Here is a 24,839-nt window from a genome sequence, read left to right as displayed (position 1 = left end):
TGTGTCTTACCCTCTTGCTTGAGGGTGTCAATGATGGCCTTCTGGACAACAGTCAGGTCGGCAGTCTTACCCATGATTGCGGTTTTGAGTAATGAACCAGGCTGGGAGTTTTTAAAAGCCTCAGGAATCTTTTGCAGGTGTTTAGCGTTAATTAGTTGATTCAGATGATTAGGTTAATAGCTCGTTTAGAGAACCTTTTCATGATATGCTCATTTTTTGAGATAGGAATTTTGGGTTTTCATGAGCTGTATGCCAAAATCATCAATATTAAAACAATAAAAGGCTTGCACTACTTCAGTTGTGTGTAATGAATCTAAAATATATGAAAGTCTAATGTTTATCAGTACATTACAGAAAATGATGAACTTTATCACAATATGCTAATTTTTTGAGAGGGACCTGTATATACAGTGTTCAGCATAAATGAGTACACCCCAACAGATTTGTCAGAAAACCTTACTTGCCATTCAGAATCAACATTTTATATGGGATGCTATACTACAAAATAATCCCAGAAACGCGGACCATTAATTGCAACCAAGATTTGCATGCGCAAAAAAAGTATTTCTCTGTCGTTCATTGACATATGCAGCTCTATATTCTTCTTAAACATTGGGTTATGCTACCCCCTACAGGAGTAAGACACTAGGCAGGAAACAACTTTACCATGCATATGGGGCAGTCCCTGAAGACATACACCCACTCACTCTGCTATGGGATTCAGTTTGTTTCTGACTAGTTTAGAAGTAGGACCTAGTTCCCGGCTGGGACTTCGGTCTTAGCTTGTTTTTCTTATTTTAAAGGGAACCTTTGTTAAAATGTATTTTTTTTTTAGCTAGTTATGTTCCTGAGAGAACTACAATCAACAACCAGACTTGGTTTCGGACTGGATATCCTAGATACTTAAGGTCTTCCAGCTTGGCCAGCGAGCGTGTGCAGGTTATAGCCCCACGCTAGGCCTCGCCACGACAGAGCCCCAATGGACGGGTGCTGTCCCGCGAGTAAAACACCTTGCCGGGACGCACACGACCTGGCTCAGCCTGAGTTGCAGCATGCCCCTTGGCCATCCGCACCCCCACACCGAGTGGAGAGGTAATCTGTCCGGAATGGCGCCCACCCGATTGTCGGTATGGTGAGTAGTGTCCCCCCATAGCTCTTGCGGTCTCAGGGTGGACGTGGGCCCCTCCTTGGGATGGTTGGACTCCCAGGTTCCCTTCCATTTTCCCCAGCCCCTCTACCAGTCATGGTGGTCTTTTGGCGCCAGCCTACCCTCATGCCTCCCCCCCTCCCGGGGTTAGGTAGGAGCTGGCTTTGCCACTTGCTCCGGTAAGGGGGGTTTATGTGGTTGTTGCTGGATCGCACACAGGGGTCTTTGAGCAAGTTTTCGGCCCCCTAGGGGTTTGTGACTGGGGAAGGGATGTCCTTTGGGTTCCCTGTGGTGGTTATAGGCTTGGTGGGGAGCTGATGTTTCGTCATCTACGGGTCTGCACCTCTGGTGTCTGGGTCGGGTCGAAAAGTTAGTCCACGACTTTGCGGCCTACTCGCGGCTGTCTGGATACCCGATCAAGCCGACCAAGTGCCTGACCAAGCTGACGGAGAATGAGGTGCCTGACCAAGCTGACTGAGAATGAGGTGCCTAACCAAGCTGACTGAGAATGAGGTGCCTGACCAAGCTGACTGAGAATGAGGTGCCTGACCTAGCTGGCCGGCGGATAACTCACGCGGCTGGATCTGGTCAAAAATTGGGGTCGCGGCTTGCGGCCGACGGAGCTGGCTGTCTGAGTGACTGACCAAGCTGTCCGGGTGACTGACCAGGCTGTCCGAGCTAACCGAGTTGCTGATTAAGCTGACAGAGCTGACGGCAGACTCGCGACTGGATCGCGCCCCAAATTTAGGCTGCGGCTTTGTGGCCTACTCACGGCTGGCTGTCTGAGATGCTGACTGAGCTGTTGATCAGGCTGTTTGAGCTGCTCACCAGGGTGATAGAGCAGCAGATGAGCGTGGGGGGGGTGGACATATGGACTGCCTGGCGCCCCCCTTGAACCGGGGGGCACCGTGGGGGCATTGTTGTGTGGGGGTACTCTGCCTGCGTGTCTGTGTCACGGCGGCCCCGTCTTCCCCTTTATAGGGGGCTATGTCCTTTTTATGTAATTTATAGTGAGCGACCTTTAAGTCTAATAGGGGTCTTTTTGTGGAACTTAAGCCGGCGTCTCCTTGCGAGACTATGGTTGGCGACCTTCCCTGCTTGTTATGTTTTCAGGGTGAGCTTAGCATATAGCGACCTAACTGGGTCTGTGTCCATGCACTTTGGGTGCCCTGCAGTGAGGATGAATCCTTTTTTTTTATTGCACTTGTGCATGCAATGGCGCTGGTGGATGCACCGATTGTATCGGTACTGAAAATTGGTCCCCTCGGGGGCCCTCAGATCCCCTAAAAGCGCCAAAGGTACTCCCTTTTCCCACCTACTGTGACAAAATTGACGTGAATCAGTGGAGTTGGTCTAAATGCAATAATGGTAACCACGTAGGGTGTGGCTAAAAAGCTGGTCTGCAGACCAGGCTTCTAAAAAGGCTCTAACAGATCTCCCCTTTACAGGGGACCGCTGTTCGAAATAGACTTCTCAGCTTTCACGATTCTTCAGAAAAGTTGTTTATTCTTTTAAAGCAATGCAAGGCATACGATACAAAACGACATAGAATCGTTTTCTAGCATCAGAAGGAGAGAAGTAGAGATGTTACGTGTCATCAGAGTGTAGGATGTTCTTTTTCTTCTCTAATCATTCTTTAGATTCAGCTGTCTTTTATGCTGTATGTAAATTCAATGTCAGCAAAAAGTTTATACCCAAGAAGGTAGTTCTTCTAAATCTAGGAACCACCCACTCTTACAAATATGGTTTTTACTCTATATTTAACACATAACTTCTCTCAAAATAGAAATACATACATAGAAAAATGGCTTCTTTGTCCTTGACAAAGGCAAAATGGAGAAACCTTCATAAGAACATCATTACATTTTATATTTCAGAGACTTTTATCATTTAAACTCTAAATCTCTAACAACCACCTATTTAAGTCTGTTGGATGAACTGATTAAAGGGCTCACAGGTGGGAAGAGTACTCTTCTTCCTATATCCGCTAAGGGCAAATCACCACGTAATAGACAGGGCCCTTATTTTTCTTCACACAGGCGGCCCCTTCGTGCCTTCGGCACGCAGGAGAAAGGACCTAAGCCATTTAGGTCATCTGGGGGTTCCAAGAAGACGTGGTCGGGTAAGCCGAGAACAGGCCCCTCTAGATCTGTGGACAAATCTCCGTCTGCATGAAGGGACAACCTCATCCGTATCTTGGGGGGGGGGGGGGGGGGGCGACTTGGTTTTCTGTCAAGAACCAGGGACCTCCTTGATTCAGGACAAATGGGCCCACGAACTGCTCCGATTGGGTTACAAGATCTAATTCAGGTCCCTACTGTCGGACAGATTCTTCCCTTCCAATCTATGCCCACCTTCAGCTTGGTTAAGGGATCTACGAGAGGCGGTACAAGATCTGCTGTCGCAAACAGTGATTGTGCCGGTTCCCTCTTGGGGACGTTTTCTATGGTTTTATTCAAACCGGTTTACTGTTCCCAGAAAAGAAGGAAAAGTGTGTCCCAATTCTGGACCTCAAGGCTCTGAATCACTTTGTGCGGATACAGAGGTTTCGAATGGAGTCCATTCGCACGATATCGAGGAAGCATATCTGCTAATCCCTATTTATGCTGGACACGAGCGTTCTCTTTGCTTCACTGTAGGAGAGGAACATTATCAATTTGTGGCATTGCCCTTTGGTCTCACCCTCGCCCCCAGGGTCTTCACCAACCTATTGGCTCTGGTATTGGTATTACTATGACAGCGGGGGGTTGCGGTACTAGGGTACCTACCGATCTCCTCTTAATAGCAGAATCCCACCACAGTTCTGGTGTGAGATCTGTCAGTCACTGTACAGACTCTGCAAGAGTTCAGTTGGACCATCAATTTCAGAAAATCTGCTCTGGTCCCAGCCTCCAAAATTGTTTATCTGGGACTGACTCTGGACTCTGCGAGGGTGTTTCTTCGCCCGGTAAAGCTGCAAAAGTTGCAGAGGGCGATTCGGTTGCTGTTATCCAGCACTCTGTCCTCATTGAGGACTTGCATGCAAGCTCTAGGCCTGATGGTGTCTACCAAACTGGTTCACTTTGCTCAGTTCCACACAAGACTTCTGCAAAGGGCTATTCATGTTAAGTGGAACAAGGGTACAAAATCTTTGGACAATCTGATTCGGTTGAGTCAAAACGCAAGAAGAGCTCTTCTGTGATGGCTTTTTCTTGGCCCTGTGTCAGGGCAAGCCCTTCCTTCCATTGTATTGGATCGTGGTAGTACTTGGACTTCCGATCAATATTCCGATCGGGAGTACTTGGACTTCCGATCAATATTCTGGAACTCAGAGTGATAAAGCTTTGCTTGAGTCACTGGACAAATCGTCTGCAGAGTTGTCCAGTTCGGATTCAGTCAGACAATGCGATGGCCGTGGTTTTCGTCACTCACCAATGGGGCACCAAGAGTGTCCTGGCGGCCCAGGAGGTGGCCTGAGATCCTAATATGGGCAGAAAGTTTTTGTTCCAGCCTTCTCCGCCGCGCACATAATCGGAGTGTAGAATTGGCAGGCGGATTACTTGAGTCGTTCGGTGTTGGATCAGGGGGAATGGCCCCTGAACCCAGGGGGTTTCACCTGTTGTGTGTCCAGTGGGAGACACCCAATGTAGACCTGTTAGTTTCCTGGCTCAACAAGAAGGTACAGAGTTTTGTAGCCAGGTCTCGGGATCCTCTGTCTGACGCCACAGACAGTGCGGTGGCTCCTTGGGGTCAGTATCGGCTGATCAATGCATTTCCTCCGCTGAAACTTCTGCCGAGGCTTCTGCGCAGAGTTGAGGTGGAAGGGATTCCAGTCATTCTGATGGCCCCAGACTGGCCTTGCAGATCTGCTAATGTTGGTCGCAGATGCTCCTTGGAGACTTCCTCTTAGGGAACTGTTGAAAACTAGAAAATCTACCTCCAGGAAGATTTATCATTGTACAAGGAAATCCTACATCTCATGGTGTGAATCGATTTAAGGTGCATCCACGCTCCTTTTCAGTGGTTAGGGTTTTGGCTTTCCTCCAAAGAGGGGTTGAGCAGCGGTTGGCTTTAGGTGCTATTAAAGGCCATATGTCGGCTTTGTCGTTATTTGTCATTAACTCCCTTTAGCTATGCATTCTTTGATTCGCACTTTTATCTGGGGAGATCGTCATGTGGCTCCTCCGATACGGTCCCCATTACCTCAGTGGGATCTTAACTTGGTACTGTCTGTTCTTCAAAAACCTCCCTTTGAAAACTTCCTCTGCTTACGCTGTCACAGAAGGTAGCCTTTTTGATAGCCTTTTTGGTGGCTATTACCTCTGTCCGCGGAGTGTCTGATGTGGTACAAGCGTATTCACTTAAGTGTCCGGTTCCACCTTTCCCTGTGAAGGCGCATTCTGCTAGGGCGCTGAGTGCCTCTTGACACAGTGCTCCATAAATCATAACAACTGGGTTATATTGCCTCCTCCAGGAGTAGGACTAGACAGAACAAAAAACACCTGGCTACGCCCATGGGCCGTCCTCAGCTTGGTATATAACCCCCCTCTCTGCTTTAGGTAATACGTTTTAATTTGTCTAGTCAGGAGTAAGGACCTAGGCTCCTAGCTGGGATCTCTGGTCCTAGCAATTCTTTCCTTCCTTACATCTTTTTTGGTTTTTCTTTCGGGAGATCTACAATCAACTGCCGGGCTAAGCGAGCTTGTGCAGACCGCAACTACGCGCTAGGTCGACCACGACATAGCCTCACAGACAGATGCTGGCCCGCGAGTTTACATACAACTGGGCATGGGTCTGAGTTGCAGCAGTCGCTTGGCCGACAGAACCCCTACTTTGGTGGTGAGGATTCACCCGCACCATCAAAGGGTAAGTACAGTCCCCCCTCCTCCCCTTTCAGTGTTTTTTTTTTTTGGGGTGAACGCGGGTTATCTCCAGGGATGGTCTGACCTGCCTGCAGGTTCCCTCCTTCCATCCTTTAAAATCCCTCAGTGAGCTGGGTTTTCCCCCCATGTCTGGACCTGGAGTCTGGTGGGGGTATTAGGGCAGAGGATGTAGCGGAGACCTCTGGGGTCTCCCCCACTATCCTCACTCTGTAAGGGTCCTGAGATTGGGTGTCCTGTCCTGGTAGACTGGAGGAGGTCCCAGTGTAGGAGACCCCCAGGTGCATGCCCTACTGTTTGCAGTGTGGGTATAGTACAGGGTTCCCAGTGCAGGATGCAATACTTTCAGGAGGGGGAGCCCTTGCAGAGGGTGCAGCGTTGCAGAGGGCACAGGAAAGATCCTGGCAACATGCTGTAGCTGATGGCCATTTTCCCTTACTCCGGGAGACACTGGAGACGACTGAAGCTTCGCGGGGATACCGAAGCTCCTCCTCTTTTCCTCTTTCTTCTCAGTTTACGCTTCTTGTGCCTGGGATATATGAACAGGGATGGCATCCATGGTGATGCTGGGTCCGAATTCTTGGCGCTCCTCCAATCGGCAGGGTGAGTTCTTGGGGGCCCCTGTTATCTCTCTCTCTGCTGATAGGTACCCTGAGCCTTAGTGATGCCAAAAGATAATTTTTGTACTGCAAGGTCTTCTTTCCCTTATGGGGCCTCAGGGTAACATCTCCCCCTCTGACCCCCTCATGGAGGTGGCAGGTCCCTCAGAACCCCAGCTTCCCATGGTTGCACTGTCGGTGGTCCTGCAGTTCTTAGGGTCCAGGGTGGAAGTGGAGTGTGGGCAGAGGCCCAGGAGGAAGCATCCCCTGCCTTTCCCTGCTCAGTCTGTCTCATCTGATTCTGAGCCTGATGCCACCGTGGACGCGGCCTGTCCATGCTTAATATCCCCCAGATCCATCTAATAGTGAGGATGATTCCTCCATTGTCGCAGCAGCAAATAAAAAATTGCTAGTAGATGCACTTATCACTGAAATGCTTGAGACTTTAAAAATGGAGGATGCGGCTGATGTAGCCACAGACGTGGCTTTATTGTTTGGTACACATGAGTCACCTCGCACTCCAAAGGTTTTTCTTATGTGCCTTAATTTGACAGGTTTTCCTGTAAGCAATGGAAACAACCAAAATTACCCTTTGAGTTCCCAAAAACATTTTGCTGTATGTTACCCTTTTGAGGAATCCCTAGTCCACCAGTGGTGGACCCTCCTGCTTCCAGGTTGAACAAAGCTACCATGATCCCAGTAGAGGAATCCCCGTCCTTTAAGGACCTGGCTGACTGGAAAGCGGAGGCTGTGGCATGCAGCATGTTTAATATGGCTGGTTCAACTTTGCGGCCAGTCTTTGCCTCAACCTTGGTGTCTCAGACCCTAACTGAATAGGCCAAGCTTTTACGCCAGGGCCTGGGGGGTGAGCAGGTCCCCGCTGCTTATGTTGATTTAGCAGACCAGTTGGTCTATGGGCTGCAGTTTATTTGTGATGCAGCTTTGGACACAGCTCCTGTGCTGTCCAAACTTTGTTTCAGCGGTGGTGATTAGGCGCATGCTGTGGTTTAGGAATTGGTCCGCAGACCAAGCCTCTAAGAAAGCTCTCATTTATCTGCCCTTTTCAAGGTGATCGCCTGTTTGGGGCTACCCTGGATGACATAATGAAGGGTATCATGGGGGGATGAGTACCTTCCTACCTGCCATAGTCTAGGAAAGGGAAAAAACCTTGTCACAGATGGGGGGCCCCCCTCCTCTGCACATAGAAAATTATTTTGTGCTTCTGGGATGCGGAATAAGGGAAATAGATCTATCAAATCTTCCCTTGGAGGTTCCAAGCATCCTTGATCTGGTAAGCATAGAGCTAGCTTCTCCAGACCTGCAGACAAGACCCCTTCAGCAGGAAGGTCTGCCCTCACCCATTATTGAGGTGGGGGGACGTCTTCGCTGGTTTACGGCCTCGTGGACCTTCTTCATGACCACCAAGGGGATCCATGAAATTATTCTTTTGGAGGTACCCAGAAAAGGGGACAAAGCTTGTCCTATTCAGGTTTTTTAGGTCCTGCGTCTCCTTGTGCGGATTTAATTCCTGCAAAGGTTCAGGTGATGTCCAAACTACCGAAGGTCCCCCCTATCCCTGTCCGAGGAATTGATTTACCTAGGTCTGATTCGAATTCTGACCAGGGTGGTCCTTACTCTGGATAAACTTCAGGAACCACAGGCTGTGATTCACCGGCTGCTGTCACACAGAACCTGTATGCAAAATGGGAGAGAGAACTGAGTCTGGTGGTATCCACCTTCAAGACAGTTCTGTTTGCACAGTCCTACATGCAGCTCCTTTAGCAGGTTTGGCTGCACAGGAGGATACCGAGGTTTGTTGCGAGGTCAATGGTTCCTCTGGTAGACGCCGCAGGCAGGCCAGTATCATCCTTTGCTCAGGCCTCTTTTGCAATTCCTGCAAGGATCTTCCAATCAGTCTGGTTGGCCATAAACGTCCCTTGGGGGCTTCCTCTCAGAGAAGACCAGTTGTCTCAAGGGCTGATCTACCATCCTGCTTTACAGTCACTGGTTTTAATGGCTTACTTATTAAAAGCCGGGTACTGAGGGATAGAGGTCTGTCTGGATCAGGGATCTCTATTATGGTAAAGGCGAGATACAGTGCTTTGCGAAAGTATTCGGCCCCCTTGAACTTTTCGACCTTTTGCCACATTTCAGGCTTCAAACATAAAGATATAAAACTGTAATTTTTTGTGAAGAATCCACAAGTGGGACACAATCATGAAGTGGAATGAAATGTATTGGATATTTCAAACTGTTTTAACAAATAAAAAACTGAAAAATTGGCGTGCAAAATTATTCAGCCCCCTTAAGTTAATACTTTGTAGCCCCACCTTTTGCTTCGATTACAGCTGTAAGTTGCTTGGGGTATGTCTCTATCAGTTTTGCACATCGAGAGACTGAAATTTTTGCCCATTCCTCCTTGCAAAACAGCTCGAGCTCAGTGAGGTTGGATGGAGAGCGTTTGTGAACAGCAGTTTTCAGTTCTTTCCACAGATTCTCGATTGGATTCTGGTCTGGACTTTGACTTGGCCATTCTAACACCTGGATATGTTTATTTGTGAACCATTCCATTGTAGATTTTGCTTTATGTTTTGGATCATTGTCTTGTTGGAAGACAAATCTCCGTCCCAGTCTCAGGTCTTTTGCAGACTCCATCAGGTTTCTTCCAGAATGGTCCTGTATTTGGCTCCATCCATCTTCCCATCAATTTTAACCATCTTCCCTGTCCCTGCTGAAGAAAAGCAGGCCCAAACCATGATGCTGCCACCCCCATGTTTGACAGTGGGGATGGTGTGTTCAGGGTGATGAGCTGTGTTGCTTTTACGCCAAAGATAACGTTTTGCATTGTTGCCAAAAAGTTTGATTTTGGTTTCATCTGACCACAGCACCTTCTTCCACATGTTTGGTGTGTCTCCCAGGTGGCTTGTGGCAAGCTTTAAACTACACTTTTTATGGATATCTTTAAGAAATGTCTTTCTTCTTGCCACTCTTCCATAAAGGCCAGATTTATGCAGTATACGACTGATTGTTGTCCTATGGACAGAGTCTCCCACCTCAGCTGTAGATCTCTGCAGTTCATCCAGAGTGATCATGGGCTTCTTGGCTGCATCTCTGATCAGTCTTCTCCTTGTATGAGCTGAAGGTTTAGAGGGACAGCCAGGTCTTCGTAGATTTGCAGTGGTCTGATACTCCTTCCATTTCAATATTATCGCTTGCACAGTGCTCCTTGGGATGTTTAATGCTTGGGAAATCTTTTTGTATCCAAATCCGGCTTTAAACTTCTCCACAACAGTATCTCGGACCTGCCTGGTGTGTTCCTTGTTCTTCATGATGCTCTCTGCGCTTTAAACGGACCTCTCAGACTATCACAGTGCAGGTGCATTTATACGGAGACTTGATTACACACAGGTGGATTCTATTTATCATCATTAGTCATTTAGGTCAACATTGGATCATTCAGAGATCCTCACTGAACTTCTGGAGAGAGTTTGCTGCACTGAAAGTAAAGGGGCTGAATAATTTTGCACGCCTCATTTTTCAGTTTTTTATTTGTTAACAAAGTTTGAATTATCCAATAAATTTCGTTCCACTTGATGATTGTGTCTCACTTGTTGATTCTTCACAAAAAATTACAGTTTTATATCTTTATGTTTGAAGCCTGAAATGTGGCAAAAGATCGAAAAGTTCAAGGGGGCCGAATACTTTTGCAAGGCACTGTATACCATCATACGTGAAAAGTGTACATTTCTTGGTGTGAGTCGATTGGCATCGGTGCATACCTTCACAAAATTCTGTAAGGTGGATACTTGGGCATCTGCGGATGCTTCTTTTGGCCATAAAGTTTTGCAGGCTGCAGGGCTTAAGAGGGGCTGTTCATTCTTGAGTGGTGTTTTTCTTTAAACTTTTATTTTTCAGACGGGGCTCCTGTGTCCTGGTTAAGGGCTCTTATGATTAGCCTTGGGTTCTTTTCCCCACTCCTCATTTTCCTTTTGGCATTTTCCTTTTGGCACTGCTTTTGGACGTCCCAGTAGTTATTATTTATGAAGCGCTGTGTCCATTGATAAACGAAAGAGAAATTAGTATTTTTGTACTTACTGTAAAATCCATTTCTCTGAGTTCGACGGACACAGCACCAACCCCTGTATGGAGTTCTGATACTGCTTGCCACTGAACTGATTACCTAGAGCAGAGAGGGGGGTTATATAGTAAGCTGAGGACGGCCCATCATAGCCAGGTGTTTTTTGTTCTGCATAGTCCTACTCCTCGAGGAGGTAATATAACCCAGTAGTTATGATTTATGGAGTGCTGTGTCCATAGAACTCAGAGAAATTGATTTTAGTACAAAAATCCCAAAAGTGATTAAATCGCCTATCACTACCGCCACCTGCTTGAATTATAAAGTCAAAACATCCAAGTGCACACAATGTTCACTTTACAGTAGCGTTGCTTTGAAACAAAATAATCTGATTTCTTACAAAGAAAAAACAAAACAATCCTTTGTTATATATAAAGTGCTCCCAGTTCTTCCCAAAGAAAGAAAAACCTCTTAATCCACAAAACACCACCTGTGCTCAAGTGATTGTCTTGTTTTCATTCTGTAGCTGAAAAGTTTCTCAACACTGTCTTCGCTTGTGCAGTTAGCCTTCACTAATTTCGCTGAGTAGTGTGAGTTAGTGTACTTTTACTAAAAGTATACTTTTACTTTACCAAAAAATGTTTTATAAATGTTTATAATGTCTGCTGGTCATCAATCTACATTTAAATATTTATTTACTTTAATTCCAGAAATCACCACTCCTCCTGCATTACAGACCGAAAATGGACTTGCTGTAACAGAACTTAAGTGTCCTCTGTGGACAGAGTTTTTGCAGAGACTATCACGGGAGGCACCCCATAGTGCACCACATTGCTCGCAACGTGACCTGAACCAGTGGACTCAAGCCAGAAGATTGTAGCGCTCTCACTGGAGAACCTCTTCACTTACACAACAGTTATCGGAGTCCCTGACAGGAGAATATTTCTACTTTTTCTACAAAAGATAATTTTTCACAACTCAAGGCAGTACCAGCATGACTTTTACAAATCTCCAACACTTTTCATGGATGTTTATGTATTTGCTGCAAACTACATCCCAGTTGGTTTTTTGAGATGTGTTAATCTTCATATATATAAATAAATATATATCTATATATCTAATAGATAAGAAAAAAGATTGACACCAAATTACCTTAGGTTGCTTTTTAATTGTGAAAAGGTTTTATAAATCATTTACAATTAAAGCCCACTTTCAAGTTTATTTTGTAGGTTAAAAATAAACAGTCTGTTTAGGCTTATAGCCCAGGACCGTACTCTGAGCCAAAATATCAACACGTTATAAGGAAGGATAGATGGGATTGTGATTGTGCTGTTCTCAGAGTTTATCGATAGGGAAGACTTAAGGAGATGAAATTCTGTTTGGCAAATGATCAGAGATGCCTATTATGCAGTGTCCAGGGGTTATAATTTCTTATGGTTATGTGCCATGGTGCTCTTTAGGCCTTTTGCTGCAATGGCAACACAACCCATTTACATTTATAAAGGGTGCAGACAAGGTTACTGCTAATCTTTTTGTTGTGAAATAGATCAGTTTGGTCACAGAAATATTTATTCCAGGCGATTATTGCTACATTCTCTTTTTGCTGTATGATCACTGTTGGAAGTTTTGCCATCTTTATTATTCTTGGTGCTAAGCTCTTCTTTTTCAATTTGTTTTTGCTCGTTATGGCTGGACATATGAGCATAGTGAAGTGGTGAGATTTGTTCACATCTGCTTGAAGATTTTCTTTGGTTGCATCCTAGATGGAATGTATTCTTGTAAATTGATACTCTTCCTGGGATCCCAGAGCAAAAAAGGGTTGATCTGGAGTCTTGAAAAATGGCAAACCGCTCCTAAGGGCTCACGGTACAGCACAAACATTTTGAGAAAATTTGGCACAAAAATCAATACTGCTGTATTCCCCCTGTGGCTTTCTCACATTATTTTTTGTGGCTGAAACAGATCTTTATTTTGGGTCAATGAAAAATCCTTAATTTGACCATTCCTAAAATGACTACAAACCATTACTTCTGTTATGATGCAGATTTTAATTTTTTTTTAAAATTGTATTACTGTAAAAATGGTCATTAATGCAGTTTGGTTCTTTCAGGAACATTTTCTAGCAGCTTTGGGACATTGGCCAAAAGAAGCTTTCCATTCTTCTAGAAGACTTTTTTTTCTTCTATATTGTTGGTTGATCTTTATTCGTGAAGGTCATCACACACAGCCCTTGACTTTGAGTGGACGAAAAACCAGTCCACATATGGCCAAAAATTTAATTCGTATAGGGTAAAACGGTTGTGTGCACATGCCTTAAATTGGTCACTTTGTCCTGAATAGTGAAAACCCAAGATGCATTAACTGTGCACACTAAAACTCCAGGTCTCTATTGCAGTAAAAAAGGTTAGATGGGACCATGAAAGGAAGAAGGATGAACTGAGAATACTACCCTTGATCAACTATCTAATCGATCACTTGAAAATGTTATGGTGCTACACTAATTTGTTTGTTGCTGACAGTAAACACTCTCTATTCTGTTCAGCTTTAAACTAGCTTGTGGTGTCTATCCCTATTTATCTATGTAACTACATAAGAGTATTCTGTTAACAAATAAGCATGATCTATATATACACTGTACAACTCTGCCTTTGACAGTGTGTTAACAACCTCGGCATAAAAGCCTTTTTTTTTTTTTCATGAGAGTTTCCATGCAATTCAGTCTGTTCCCTTGTAATATGTGGGGAGCAAGAACAATAATTGTGTTGCACTGCTAAGGCTAGCGTTCTACAGATAGAATACATGAAGGAGGTATAAAGGAGTTAAGGAAACCTCTGTGAGGTATAATGTAGAGTTGCGCCTGGAGCCTAAAATTTAAATGTTACTTTTGAGAATGGGCAAGGAAGCACTTTTTTTTTTTTTTTTATTTTGTCAGATTTGATGTGACACATCTGTGTTGTTCTCATGAGCCACATTTGGCCTATTGTATCTGGAGCATATTTTGAAGGTGGAGACTTTTGTGTTTTCAGTGAACAGGGTTGTAAGAACTTCTTTCACTGTGTAATGTCTGCGAAAAGAATAATTATATGTCTTTGTTGTATCCTGCAACAGCAAGACCAGAGATAGCCAGGTTTTGTTTAATATAGTTCTTATTGAGATAGAAAAACTCTGACAGAATATATGATAAATTTAACATGGATCAGTGGGGTTTAAAAGAAAATAACTTTATAAAATTATTTATTCTATTTTAAGCTTTCTATATTATTTTACCATTGAAAATGTTTAAGTGACCAGCTTTATTTACGGGCATATAAATTTTGTAAAGTATTTAACAAGCTTCATTTTTTTTTTTTTTTTCACTTAATGGAGAGCTCCACCCAAAACTGTTCAGTTTGTTTTAAGATGGAGGATGATTAAGGTACTAATTTTAGAAATTTTGCTTGCGTACACTGCGCTCTGATGAAATCGTACATGAAAATAATCTGAAGGCTGCCACTACTCTCCTGAAAATGCTTATGGCCTTACTTTTAAAGTGACCCACTTTCGTCAGTATGTGTAACAGAACTTAAAGTGATTGTAAAGTCTTCTTTTTTTTTTTTAAATAACCGGTTTATACTTCCCCTGCTCTATGTAATGGAATTGCACAGAGCGGCCCCAAACCTCCTCTTCTCGGGTCCCCCGCTGGTGTGCCTGGCTCCTTCTCTTCTGCAATTGCTCCCATAGCAACCCACTTGCTGTGGCAGCACTTGTTGGCTCGATCCCGAGCCGTGCTACCAGCATCCATAGATCACAATGGTTCCCATTGCTGTCAGCAAAGCCTGTGAGAGCAGAGAGAGGGAGAACAGAGCCGGTACAGACTGGTACATAGCTGGATCGAGTGAGAACTCAGGTAAGCATTAGGGGGGTGACAGGGCGATACTGCTACCTAAACATTTTTTGTCTTAATGCAGGGAATGCAAAGGTAAAAAATGTTTAGTCTTTAGAATCACTTTAACAACGGTTTTATGATCTGTGTGATTGTCCTTGGTCAATGACTTAAAAGATATTGATGTCAGTGGGTCAGCATAACAACCAGGTAGAAGTTTATAGGATGTTGGTATTTGCAGCCCTGGATTTATCTTGTGACAGGTTTCCTTTAATGAATCAAATCACTAATGTTTCCCCTTGTTTTTTGCTACCTATGCATGTTAAAATGTACCTAATACTGGTTTTAAATCTTCTAAGTGAACAACAGAAGTGAAATGTAGATGCTTAGAGCTGCCCAGGAGCCTTCAAGCTCAGGGTGCTTATTATGCAAATCTTGAGCCCACAGAGCAGTGTTGAAAGAGGTATTAGTTGGTGGGTCAGAGTTCAGATTTTGGACCTAAAAACTAATATTTGCAGATGGAACCTTTTGGGTTTTGGTGCCCATCGGGATCTTCTGGAGAACAATTAAAAGTAGGTTCACATACCTCTATATTCGCCACCAGTATAGAAATTCAGATTTTTTTCTGCAGGTCAACTTGAGTATTAGGAACCATTAAGGAATCTTCTTAAACACTAATGGGCACAGCAGCAAGTTTGTTAGATCAATGGAGGAATTGTCAGTATTCAGACTCTACACTGTGACCTATAAGTAAGTTAAACTCTACATAGCAGGTGATCATCTTTCATGCAAAGCTAAATTAAACGTTTTTGGTGGACTTCTCATTTAGGTGAAAGGAAAGCATCAGGAACACAGTTGTGCAATAGATTTACACTATGCTTTGTTTAAGTAAATGTACATCTTCAGTGCTCTGAAAACTCTAATTACAGAATATCGACAAACTTTTTTGTTATTTTTTATTACAGACCAGCATTTTTGCTTTCTGGTATGTGTTTACTCCAGTGCTATAAATTAAAATACATTTCAACTCTATGCATCAAGTGTAAGCTATACAATCACATAGTTTTGCATTGTTTGTCAGGTTCATTTGATATTTGGATCAATTTGATATTCTGATGTACACATAAAATGGTGCTATTCAAACTTGATATCCCATGTTGTTTTCAAAGCTGTCATTTTGTTATGGGAAGAAATAGGTGTGGCGCTGCTTGTTGAATGTGTGCCTTAATGGTGACTGTGTGTAACCCAAATGAATTGCCAAATACATACATGAATATATGCTAAAATATATATAAATTTAAAAAAAAATATATATATATATATAAATTTGAATATATATAATAAAGTGACTTTGCTATATTAGCAAATATTTTCGTGACTAAAGTGACGTGCTAGAAACTTATCAAAATGAGTCCATAAAAAAATCATCCAAAATTAATAGGGAGTCCAAAAGTGACATGTGCCTTTTAGAGTTCCATATCCAGTGACAATAAAACTTTATAGAGGTGATTGGTGGTGTCCACTCGTGCTCCCCCTTTTCCACCTCACTCACTAGAGATTCTCCCATTAGGGGGAAAGCCAGCATTCACAGCACTGTGTGACTGTACATAATCTCCAGATGTATTCCTCTCCTCCAGTCAGTTTGTATGCTTCCAGATCCCTCACATGCAGAGACCAAAAACAAGCAAGTCCCATAGTGTAAATCCGTATGTGAACTTTAAATAAAATATGCCAAATTTGCACTTACATTTACAGCAGAAACCGTAAGCATTTAAAATCAGGAAGTTTCGGGAAGCGATGTGTTCCACGGGCACAAAACCGGAAGTGACGCACTGACACTGCAAGCTCCTTCCTACGCGTTTCGTCACACGTTTAAATGTCTGGATATGGAACTCTTAAAGGCACATGTCCCTTTTTGGACTCTTTATTAATTTTGGATGATTTTTTATGGACTGATTTTGATTTTGTTCAGTTTCTAGCACGTCACTTTATTCAGGAAAATATTTGCTAATATAGCAAAGTCACTTTATTATATATATTCAAATTATTAATATTTTAACTTATATTCATGTATGTATTTGGAAATTAATTTGGGTTACACACAGTCACCATCAAGGCACACATTAAACAAGCAGCGCCACACCTATTTCTTCCCGTAACAAACCTTACAGACTTCACCAACCGTGGAGCAGCAGCTTGAACACATTTTAAATAATTTTACCCATAGCGCGGGAAATTTCTTCCTATTGCTCTTCATTCAAAGCTGTCATTTTGTTCTTTTTTTTTTTTTTTTTGTTATCTGATGTCCATTGGCATATTGCATCCTTACTAAAATAATTCAACAAAGTTCCTAATAAGAAACCTTTTTTTAACTTTTCTATGGTATAAAGAGCAAATTGTTCACTGTGCTTAAACAGTTTGCTAGTTATTTTTACTCTGCCTTTTTACAATGCTGTGCAAGGTTACAGATATGGACTGTTAAATAGAAAAAGCTTTCAGGTACAGTTTTCAATATACAGCTTTTGCTAACAGTCAACCTTCTACACCTATGAAATATTAAATATTCAGTGGTTGCCTATGTAAATGGAACATCGCATTTCCCATTTTTTTTCTCAGTAATTTCATTGATACAATTTAATTTTTTTTTTTGGTTCCAGTATACAGAGAAGTATGTATTCAAATAATAATTACTGTTTCTAGTATTTTTAAAGCCTGAAGAAATCCATGTACTTAAATAAATCTAAAACTATGGACAGTTAATAATTTTGTCTCTTTAAAGTTTACATTTTTAAATTTGTGTTACTGTCTAAACATTGCATCATTTTTTTCCCCATGATGACTGATGGGTGAGGTTATATTGCTCAATGTTTGATTTATAACCGTGAAGCTTGTATTCTGTGTTTTTGCCAATAAATATTATATGCTTGTAATAAAAGCAACAAAAACAGTAAAAATTATGGTTGTTTATTGTGATAACTGTTTATTAAACAAAACACTTTGTGTGTGTATCAACCACCAAGAACAAAACAAAATCCAAGAATAAAAATGTCAACATTAACCCCCACTTCCCTAAACCCAAGAACAAATGTGGATATTTCGCTTTCGTTCGTTGACTGAAGACTTCTTGACCCTTGGGTTTACGCTCCCCTCTACAAGAGTAGGACACTAGGTGGAAAAAAGTTTGACTACACCTATAGGTCTTCAGCTATTTTTTCTGCCTGGTCAGGAGTTAGTTATTTGCTGTGATCTCGGGTCCTAGCATTTTTTCCTTTTTTAAATGGAATTTTTTTGCTTTTTAATATTTTCTGTTCCTGTGAAAAACTACAATAAACTGCTGGACTGGGCAACAGACTGTATATCCTAGATCCTTATGGTCTCTCCAGTTCAGCCAGCCAGCCTCCCTGGGTTGGTCCCACATACGCTCTCCCTCACTATTGGGGTCCCCCTGCAGACCACCCCACATTCACCCACACCTACCCCCCCCCCCGGGTGGCCAAGCCTGTTATGTATGTGTGGGGGTGTCGAGTTGGGGGCCGGGGGTGGGCGTGTCACTGGGTACTCTTGACGCGCTTTTTTGGGAGGAATGGTCCTGGTAGGGGCTTCTGCCTGGGCTCCTTCTTGCTGCCCATGTGTACCTGGGGGTCCCGGGAGCCGCGTGGGCCCGCCATTTTAGCTGTGGATGGCTGCTGTGTATCTCGGCGGCCATGTTTGTGTAACCGGCAGCCATTTTCTTGTAGTTGCCCATTGATATCAAGCTGCGGCCATGTTTTTGAAGCCTGTGGAGCGGTGAATTGGCGGTGGGCCTCTAGTGTCAGTTCCTGAACTTCCACCTACTCTCGGATCGGTGTCTCTGTACCTTACTAGGTGGTGGGGAGTCCCTGGGGGTGCAAAACGGCCCTCTCTTTCTACTATAGTGGTAGCTTGGTGTGCTGGGACCTGTGGTCCGCTGGTGCAGTGATGGGGGGAACTTTAACAGCAGTTTTCCTATTTCTTGTAGGCGGTCCCCAGGTTAACCCATGGAGTCCCTGGAGCACGTGTCACCACCTGACCCTCTCTGAGGCTGCGGGGCCCTCTGGGTCCCAGTCCGCTTTGTCTGCGATGAAAGGGGTCCTGCAGTCACTAGTGTCCAAGGTAAAAATGGCCCTCGAAAATACAAGCAAAAAGCATTCCCCGCCTTCACCTGCATCCTCTGTCTCCTTAGATTCTGAGGTTGATTTGGCCGCCACGACCGCGTGTCACCCTACTGTGTCTGCGTCCACGCACCCTGTGTGCTCTGATAGCGAGGATGATTCCTCTTCCACTACAGCCGTGCAGGAAAAGGCATTGGTGGATGGTTGTATCAGTGCAGGAAACTTTGAAATTTGAAGACACAGCTACTGCTGCCTCGGCTGTGCCGGTACATTTTGGTACCTGCAGAGCATCAAAGGCGACAAAGGTAATCCCCTCTCCTGCCTATTTCGACAACATTGTCACAAGTCAGTGGAGTACCCAAGCATTTTGCTAGAAAGTATCCTTTTGAAGAGTCCCCTTTTAAAGAAACTGACAGTACCACCTGTGGTGGACTCTCAGGGTTCTAGGTTAAATAAAGCCATCCTTCTCCCAGGGGAGGAAAAGAGAGCCAGGATTTGGAAGGGGGACAGTCTCCTCCTGACCTGGCGGACCAGTTGGTCCAAGGGTTGCAGTATTTCTGTGATGCCTCTCTGGATGCAGCCCCCTTAGCTTGCAGGGTGTACGTGACAGCTATGACCCTTCGCGGCATGATATGGCTGAAATATTGGTCTGCGGACCAGGCTTCCAAGAAGGTACTGACTGATCTCCCCTTTGTAGGGGATCGCCTGTTCAGAGCTTCAGTGGAGTAAATCATTAAGTGTCTTACAAGGAGGTAAGGGTACTCTGCTTCCGCAGGCTACCAAAATCAGAGAGTCTCGTCGCAAACATGGCCCTTTCTTCTCGGTCCATAAGCGGTCCTTTCGTCCGTTGGGATCTCAGAACGAGGGATCGAAATCTGCCTGAAACCCCGCAGGAGGCTTGGTAAGCCAAGAGCAGGTTCCTCCAGACCCACAGACAAGCCCACTTCTGCCTGAAGGGATGCCCTCACCCGTATCTGGGGTAAGGGGATGTCTTCTTTCCGGATCCATGGACCTCCTTGATTCAAGACAAATGGGTCCACGAGTTGATTCAGTCTGGGTACAAGATAGTGTTTCGGTCGTTGCCTAAGGCAAGGTTTTTCCCGTCCAACCTGGGTTTGTCCCCAGATCACCTGCAAGGTCTTCTCGTGGGCGGTACAAGATCTGCTCTCGCAAGGGGTCATTGTACTAGTTCCAGAATCGGAATGCTTTCAGGGGTTTTATTCAAACCTATTTACTGTTCCCAGGAAGGGAAGGCAAGGTTCGTTCAATCCCGGACCTCAAGGCCTTGAATTGCATTGTGCGGTGTCAGAAATTTCAGATGGAGTTCATTCGCACCGTAGTAGTGTCCCTTCATCAAGAAGATTTTCTGGCCTCCATCGATATCAAGGACACTTACCTTCATATCCCAATATGTGTCGGACATCAGCGTTTCCTTCGCTTTGCCGTGGGCGAGGAGCAGTATCAATTTGTGGCGTAACCTCGTGGTCTCGCCCCGATTCCTTGGGGTATTTACTAAAGTTTTGGCCCCGGTGTTAGCATTGCTACGGCAAAAGGGGGTTGCGGCACTGGAGTACCTGGATGACCTCCTTCTGTGAGCAAATTCTCTGCATGACTTACAAGTCAATCTGGACATTTCTTTGTGAACCTTGCAAGAGTTTGGATGGAAACTGAATTTCCAAAAGTCTGCTCTGGTCCTGTCCACCAAACTGGACTACCTGGGCCTGACCCTGGACTCTGCCTCAGACCGGGTGTTTGTTCCGGAGGTGAAACTCCAGAAGTTGCTGGATGTGATTTGGCTCCTGTTGTCCAACCAGCGGTCATCTCTCAGGACTTGCATGCAAGTGCTGGGCCTGATGGTTTCCACCTTCGAGGCGGTTCCGTTTGCTCAGTTTCATACCAGACCTCTGCAAAGGAGAGTCTTGCCAAATGGAACAAGAATCCACAGTCTCTAGACAATCTGATCTTGTTGAGCCGGGGTACAAGGGGGTCCCTGATCTGGTGGCTCCGTTCTCCGGTGCTTCGACAGGGAAAATCCTTTCTCCCCCTGTATTGGACGATGGGCACCATGGATGCCAGCCTGTCCGGGTGGGAAGGTGTCTCGGGCACAGATTGGGCTGGGGTGTTTGGACTTTGGTAGAGTCCAGTCCACCGATCAATATCCTGGAAATTCGGGTGATCAGGCTTTGCCTGTCCCAATGGATGGATCCGTCTGCAGGGGTGCCCGGTAAGGATTCAATCGGACAATGGCACTACCGTGGCATATGTCAATCGTCAATGGGGCACCAAAAGTGTCCTAGCGGCCCGGGAAGTAGCCGACATTCTAAGGTGGGCAGAACCCTTTGTTCCAGCCCTCTCTGCTGTGCATATTCCAGGGGTGGAAAATTGGCAGACGGACTACCTCATTCGGCAGACGTTGGATCAGGGAGAATGGTCCCTTCACCCGGAGGTGTTTTCATCAACTGTGTCTCCAGTGGGAAACTCCCGATGTGGACCTGTTGACCTCTCATCTCTGCAGGAAGGTACAGAGATTTGTAGTAAGGTCTTGGGATCCTCTGGCCGACGCCGCAGATGCTCTGGTGGCCTGATATACGTCTGATATACGCCTTTCCCTTTTGCTAACACTTCTGCTGAGACTCCTCCAAAGAATCGAGGCAGAAGGGATTCCAGTCATCCTAGTGGCCCCGGACTGTCCTCGCCGGTCTTGGTACGCAGATCTAGAACAGCTGGTTGCTGTTGTCCCTTGGAGACTCCCTCTTAGAAAAGATCTTTTGGCTCAAGGGCCGATCTTCCATCCTGCTTTACAGTCACTGGTTTTAACGGTTTGGCTATTGTGATTCCTAAGCTGCTCAAAGCTAGAAAATCTACTTCTAGGAAGATTTATCATTGAGTCTGGAGGGTGTACATTGCTTGGTGTGAGTCTCGGGGGGGGGGGGGGGGGGTGAGTCTCGGGGGGGGGGGTTCCCCCTCCCCCTCCTCTTCGGTGTCTCGTGTTTTGGAGTTTCTCCAAAAAAGGGTATAAGATCAGCGTTTTGGCTTTGGGTACATCAAAGGCTGGATTTCGGCCCTGGCGATTTACTTTCAATGCCTGTTGGCCGTGAATTCCTTGGTTCACACTTTTGTTCAGGGGGTCCGCCACCTGGCTCCCCTGTTGAGGTCTCTGTTGCCTCCGTAGGACCTTAATTTGGTGCGGTCGGTTCTTCAGAAACCACCTTTTGAAATATTCGTAAGCTTCCTCTGCTTACTTTGTCACAGAAGGTGGGCTTCTTGGTGGCTATTACTTTTGCACGCAGGGTGTCTGAGTTGGCTGCGTTGTCTTGTTTACCTTACCTGGTGGTTCACAGAGACAAAGTGGTGCTTCATCCCTATCAGTCATTCCTTCCTAAGGTTGTCTCTGGTTTCTATTTAAATGAAGACATTGTGTTGCCTTCCTCGTGCCCTAAGCCTAAGCACCCTTCATTCTTTGGATGTGGTTCAGGCAATCAGGGTGTACCTGGCGGCTACTGTGTTGTTCCAAAAATCGATTCCCTGTTTGTCCTTATGGCCCCCTTAAGGGGCTGGCCGCATCTGCTGCGACCATTTCCAGATGGACAGGAAGACTGTGGTGCAGGCCTGTTCTATTAAGGGTCCGGATCCTCCTTTCCCTGTTAAGGTGCATTCTACGAGGGCGCTTAGTACTTCCTGGGCCTTCCGTTATCAGGCGTCAGTGGTGCAGGTTTGTAAGGTGGCCACCTGGTTGTCCATGCACATTTTCACAAAATTTTATAAGGTGGTTGTGTTGGCATCTTCAGATGCTGCCTTTGGCCGCAAGGTTTTGCAGGACGCTGTCGGAGAGGGTTGGTCCTCGTTGAGGGTGTATTTTTTTTGTCTGGTGAGCTCCAGGTTGAGCTCCTGTTTTCCTGGTTGGCTTAGTTTACCTTTTGGGAAGTATATTTATTGCGGTGTTCTTTCCACCCCTCATGTTGACGCTGCTTTGAGGCATCCCAAGGGTCAAGATTCTGCAGCTGTATCCGTCAATGAACCGTCAAGAGAAACCTGGATTTTTGTCTTACTGTAAAATCCTTTTCTCTGATGTTCGACGGACACCCCTCTATTGAGTTGGGTTATAGGTTATTCTGACATTGCTTGTTACAAAACTGAAGACCTATAGCAGGAAGTGGGAGTATACCCCCTGGGACTGCCCTATAGGCATAGTCAAACTTTTTTCTGCCTAGCGTCCTACTCCTGTATGGGGCAGCATAAACCCAAGGGTTAAGAAGATTCTAGAGCTGTGTCCATTAATGAACATCAGAGAAAAGGATTTTACTGTAAGATAAAAATCAATTTTTTTTTTTTTGTCATTGTATGTGGTACATGCATTAGTTTTATCTTTATTCTGTCTTTTTTCACCCTTATTTTCCCTTGGTGATCCTGCCAGCAACACACTTCCTGTCCTAAGTTAACAAAGCTTACTGACTGTACTGTATCTATAGAGGAGCAGCATTTTCACCTTAGGACAGCAAGTGTACAATTAAAGACCCCCCCCCCCCCCAATAACTTAAAGTGGAACTTTAACCATAATAGCTTTATCAAAATAATGTTCTTTAGCAGGGAAAATAAAATAAACATTAATATTTATGCTAGCAAAATTTAGTGTGCTGTAAATTGCCTCCAGCGTTGTTCCTATGTCTTCCTGTTGGAGGCTTTGCTTAAGCTTAGAACACCTGAACAGCAGTAAATCTTCAGGCTGTCAGCAGATTGGCCTCTACACATTCAGCACACAAAAAAAAAAAGCAGCTGAGCATGTGCAGAGCAGGGTAAGACCGTGTACAGTATAACTTTTTTTTTTTTTTAAACAGTATAGGCACTTATTTTTAAATTTTTTTACATACATAATAGGGTTGCACAGATACTGTTTATCGGGGAGTACCGATACTTTCAATCAGGTATCCGCCAATACAGAGTACTGATACTTTGCAGTGCAATTTGCGTCAATACAAAAAAAAAAAAAATTGTCGCAAATCGTACTGCAAAGAAATGTATGTATCTAGTGGGCAGTTTGAACTCAATTAGACCAACATTTAGCAGAGAGTTCCAATAAAAGTAGAGACAAGTTCAAATCAGAAATCATTTATTGGAAAAGTGAACAGACTGATGACATTAGGTAAATAGATCACAAGTCCATGCAGGGAGATGGTAGTGTGCCAGTGAGTTACTGTGACTTGGTATTTCTGTTTAGGGAGTCTTCAAACAAGACCTTTTTAAGAGGAGGTACTGAGTCCAAATTGACGATAGAAAGGGTGCATTTATTCACTGCAGTGTAGAGGATACAATTTCACAGAAGCTTTGTTCATGTGAGCTGAACAAAAGAAAGTATTGTATCGTCTATCTAACAAGCATTAACCACTTGCCAACCGCTCACATTGAGCGTACTGCGGCAAAGTGGCTCAATTCCATACAGCGATGTAGACCTACGTCGCTGGACTCCTCCCCATGTGGGTGGCGCGCTCCTGCTGTATTCAGACACAGCGGGAGTCGGGCCAGGGGAGGAGAGGTGGTGATCACCGCCGCTCTTCCCCGATCGTTGGTGATCGAGTGAGGAAATCCAGCCGCTTGTGTAAACAAAGCGGGCGGATCTACTATGTGACAGACAGGGACAGATTACAGGATTCAGCATAGCTAAACCTGCGATCTGTGCCTGTGTCACATAGTCCCCTCCCCCCACACTTGTTAGTAAGCACCAGGCATACATTTAACCCCTTGATTACCAATAAAGTTAACCCCTTCCCTGCCAGTGTCGTTATTACAGTAACAGTGCATATTTATAGCACGGATTACTGTAGTAATGTCACTGGTACCCCCAAAAGTGTAAAAATTGTCAGTCAAGGGTCCGATCTGTCCGCCGTAATGTTGCAGTCCTGCAAAAACATTGCAGATCGCCGCCATTACTTTAATAAAAATAAAAAATGACAAATCTTTTCTGTAGTTAGTAGCTGCGATATCTTTTGCGATTTTTTTTTTACCAAACATATGTAGCAGAAAACCAATTGGCCTAAAATGTTAAAAAAATTTGATTTTTACATTTTTGTTATTTTGGGGAATTTCATATAAAAAAATGTGAAAAATATTGTTATTTTTTCCAAAATTGTCGCTCTTTTTTTGTTTATAGCGCAAAAAGTAAAAATCGCACA

General features: G+C 44.5%; 1 protein-coding gene across 1 annotated transcript in view; it reads left to right on the top strand.

Annotated features, from left to right (window-relative positions):
• PCGF3 (polycomb group ring finger 3) overlaps positions 1 to 12,206 on the top strand; it is a 202,694-nt gene extending 190,488 nt beyond the window's left edge. The window contains exon 9 of the mRNA XM_082243124.1: positions 11,391 to 12,206. Coding sequence (XP_082099250.1) covers positions 11,391 to 11,438 — 48 coding nt within the window. The 3' untranslated portion in view covers positions 11,439 to 12,206. The remainder of the gene's footprint in view (positions 1 to 11,390) is intronic.
• Positions 12,207 to 24,839: the final 12,633 nt, after the last annotated feature.

Source organism: Pelophylax lessonae (genome assembly GCF_965119305.1).
Source record: "Pelophylax lessonae genome assembly, chromosome: 1".
NCBI classification, from domain to species: domain Eukaryota; kingdom Metazoa; phylum Chordata; class Amphibia; order Anura; family Ranidae; genus Pelophylax; species Pelophylax lessonae.
This window is presented reverse-complemented; position numbering and strand designations above follow the sequence as displayed.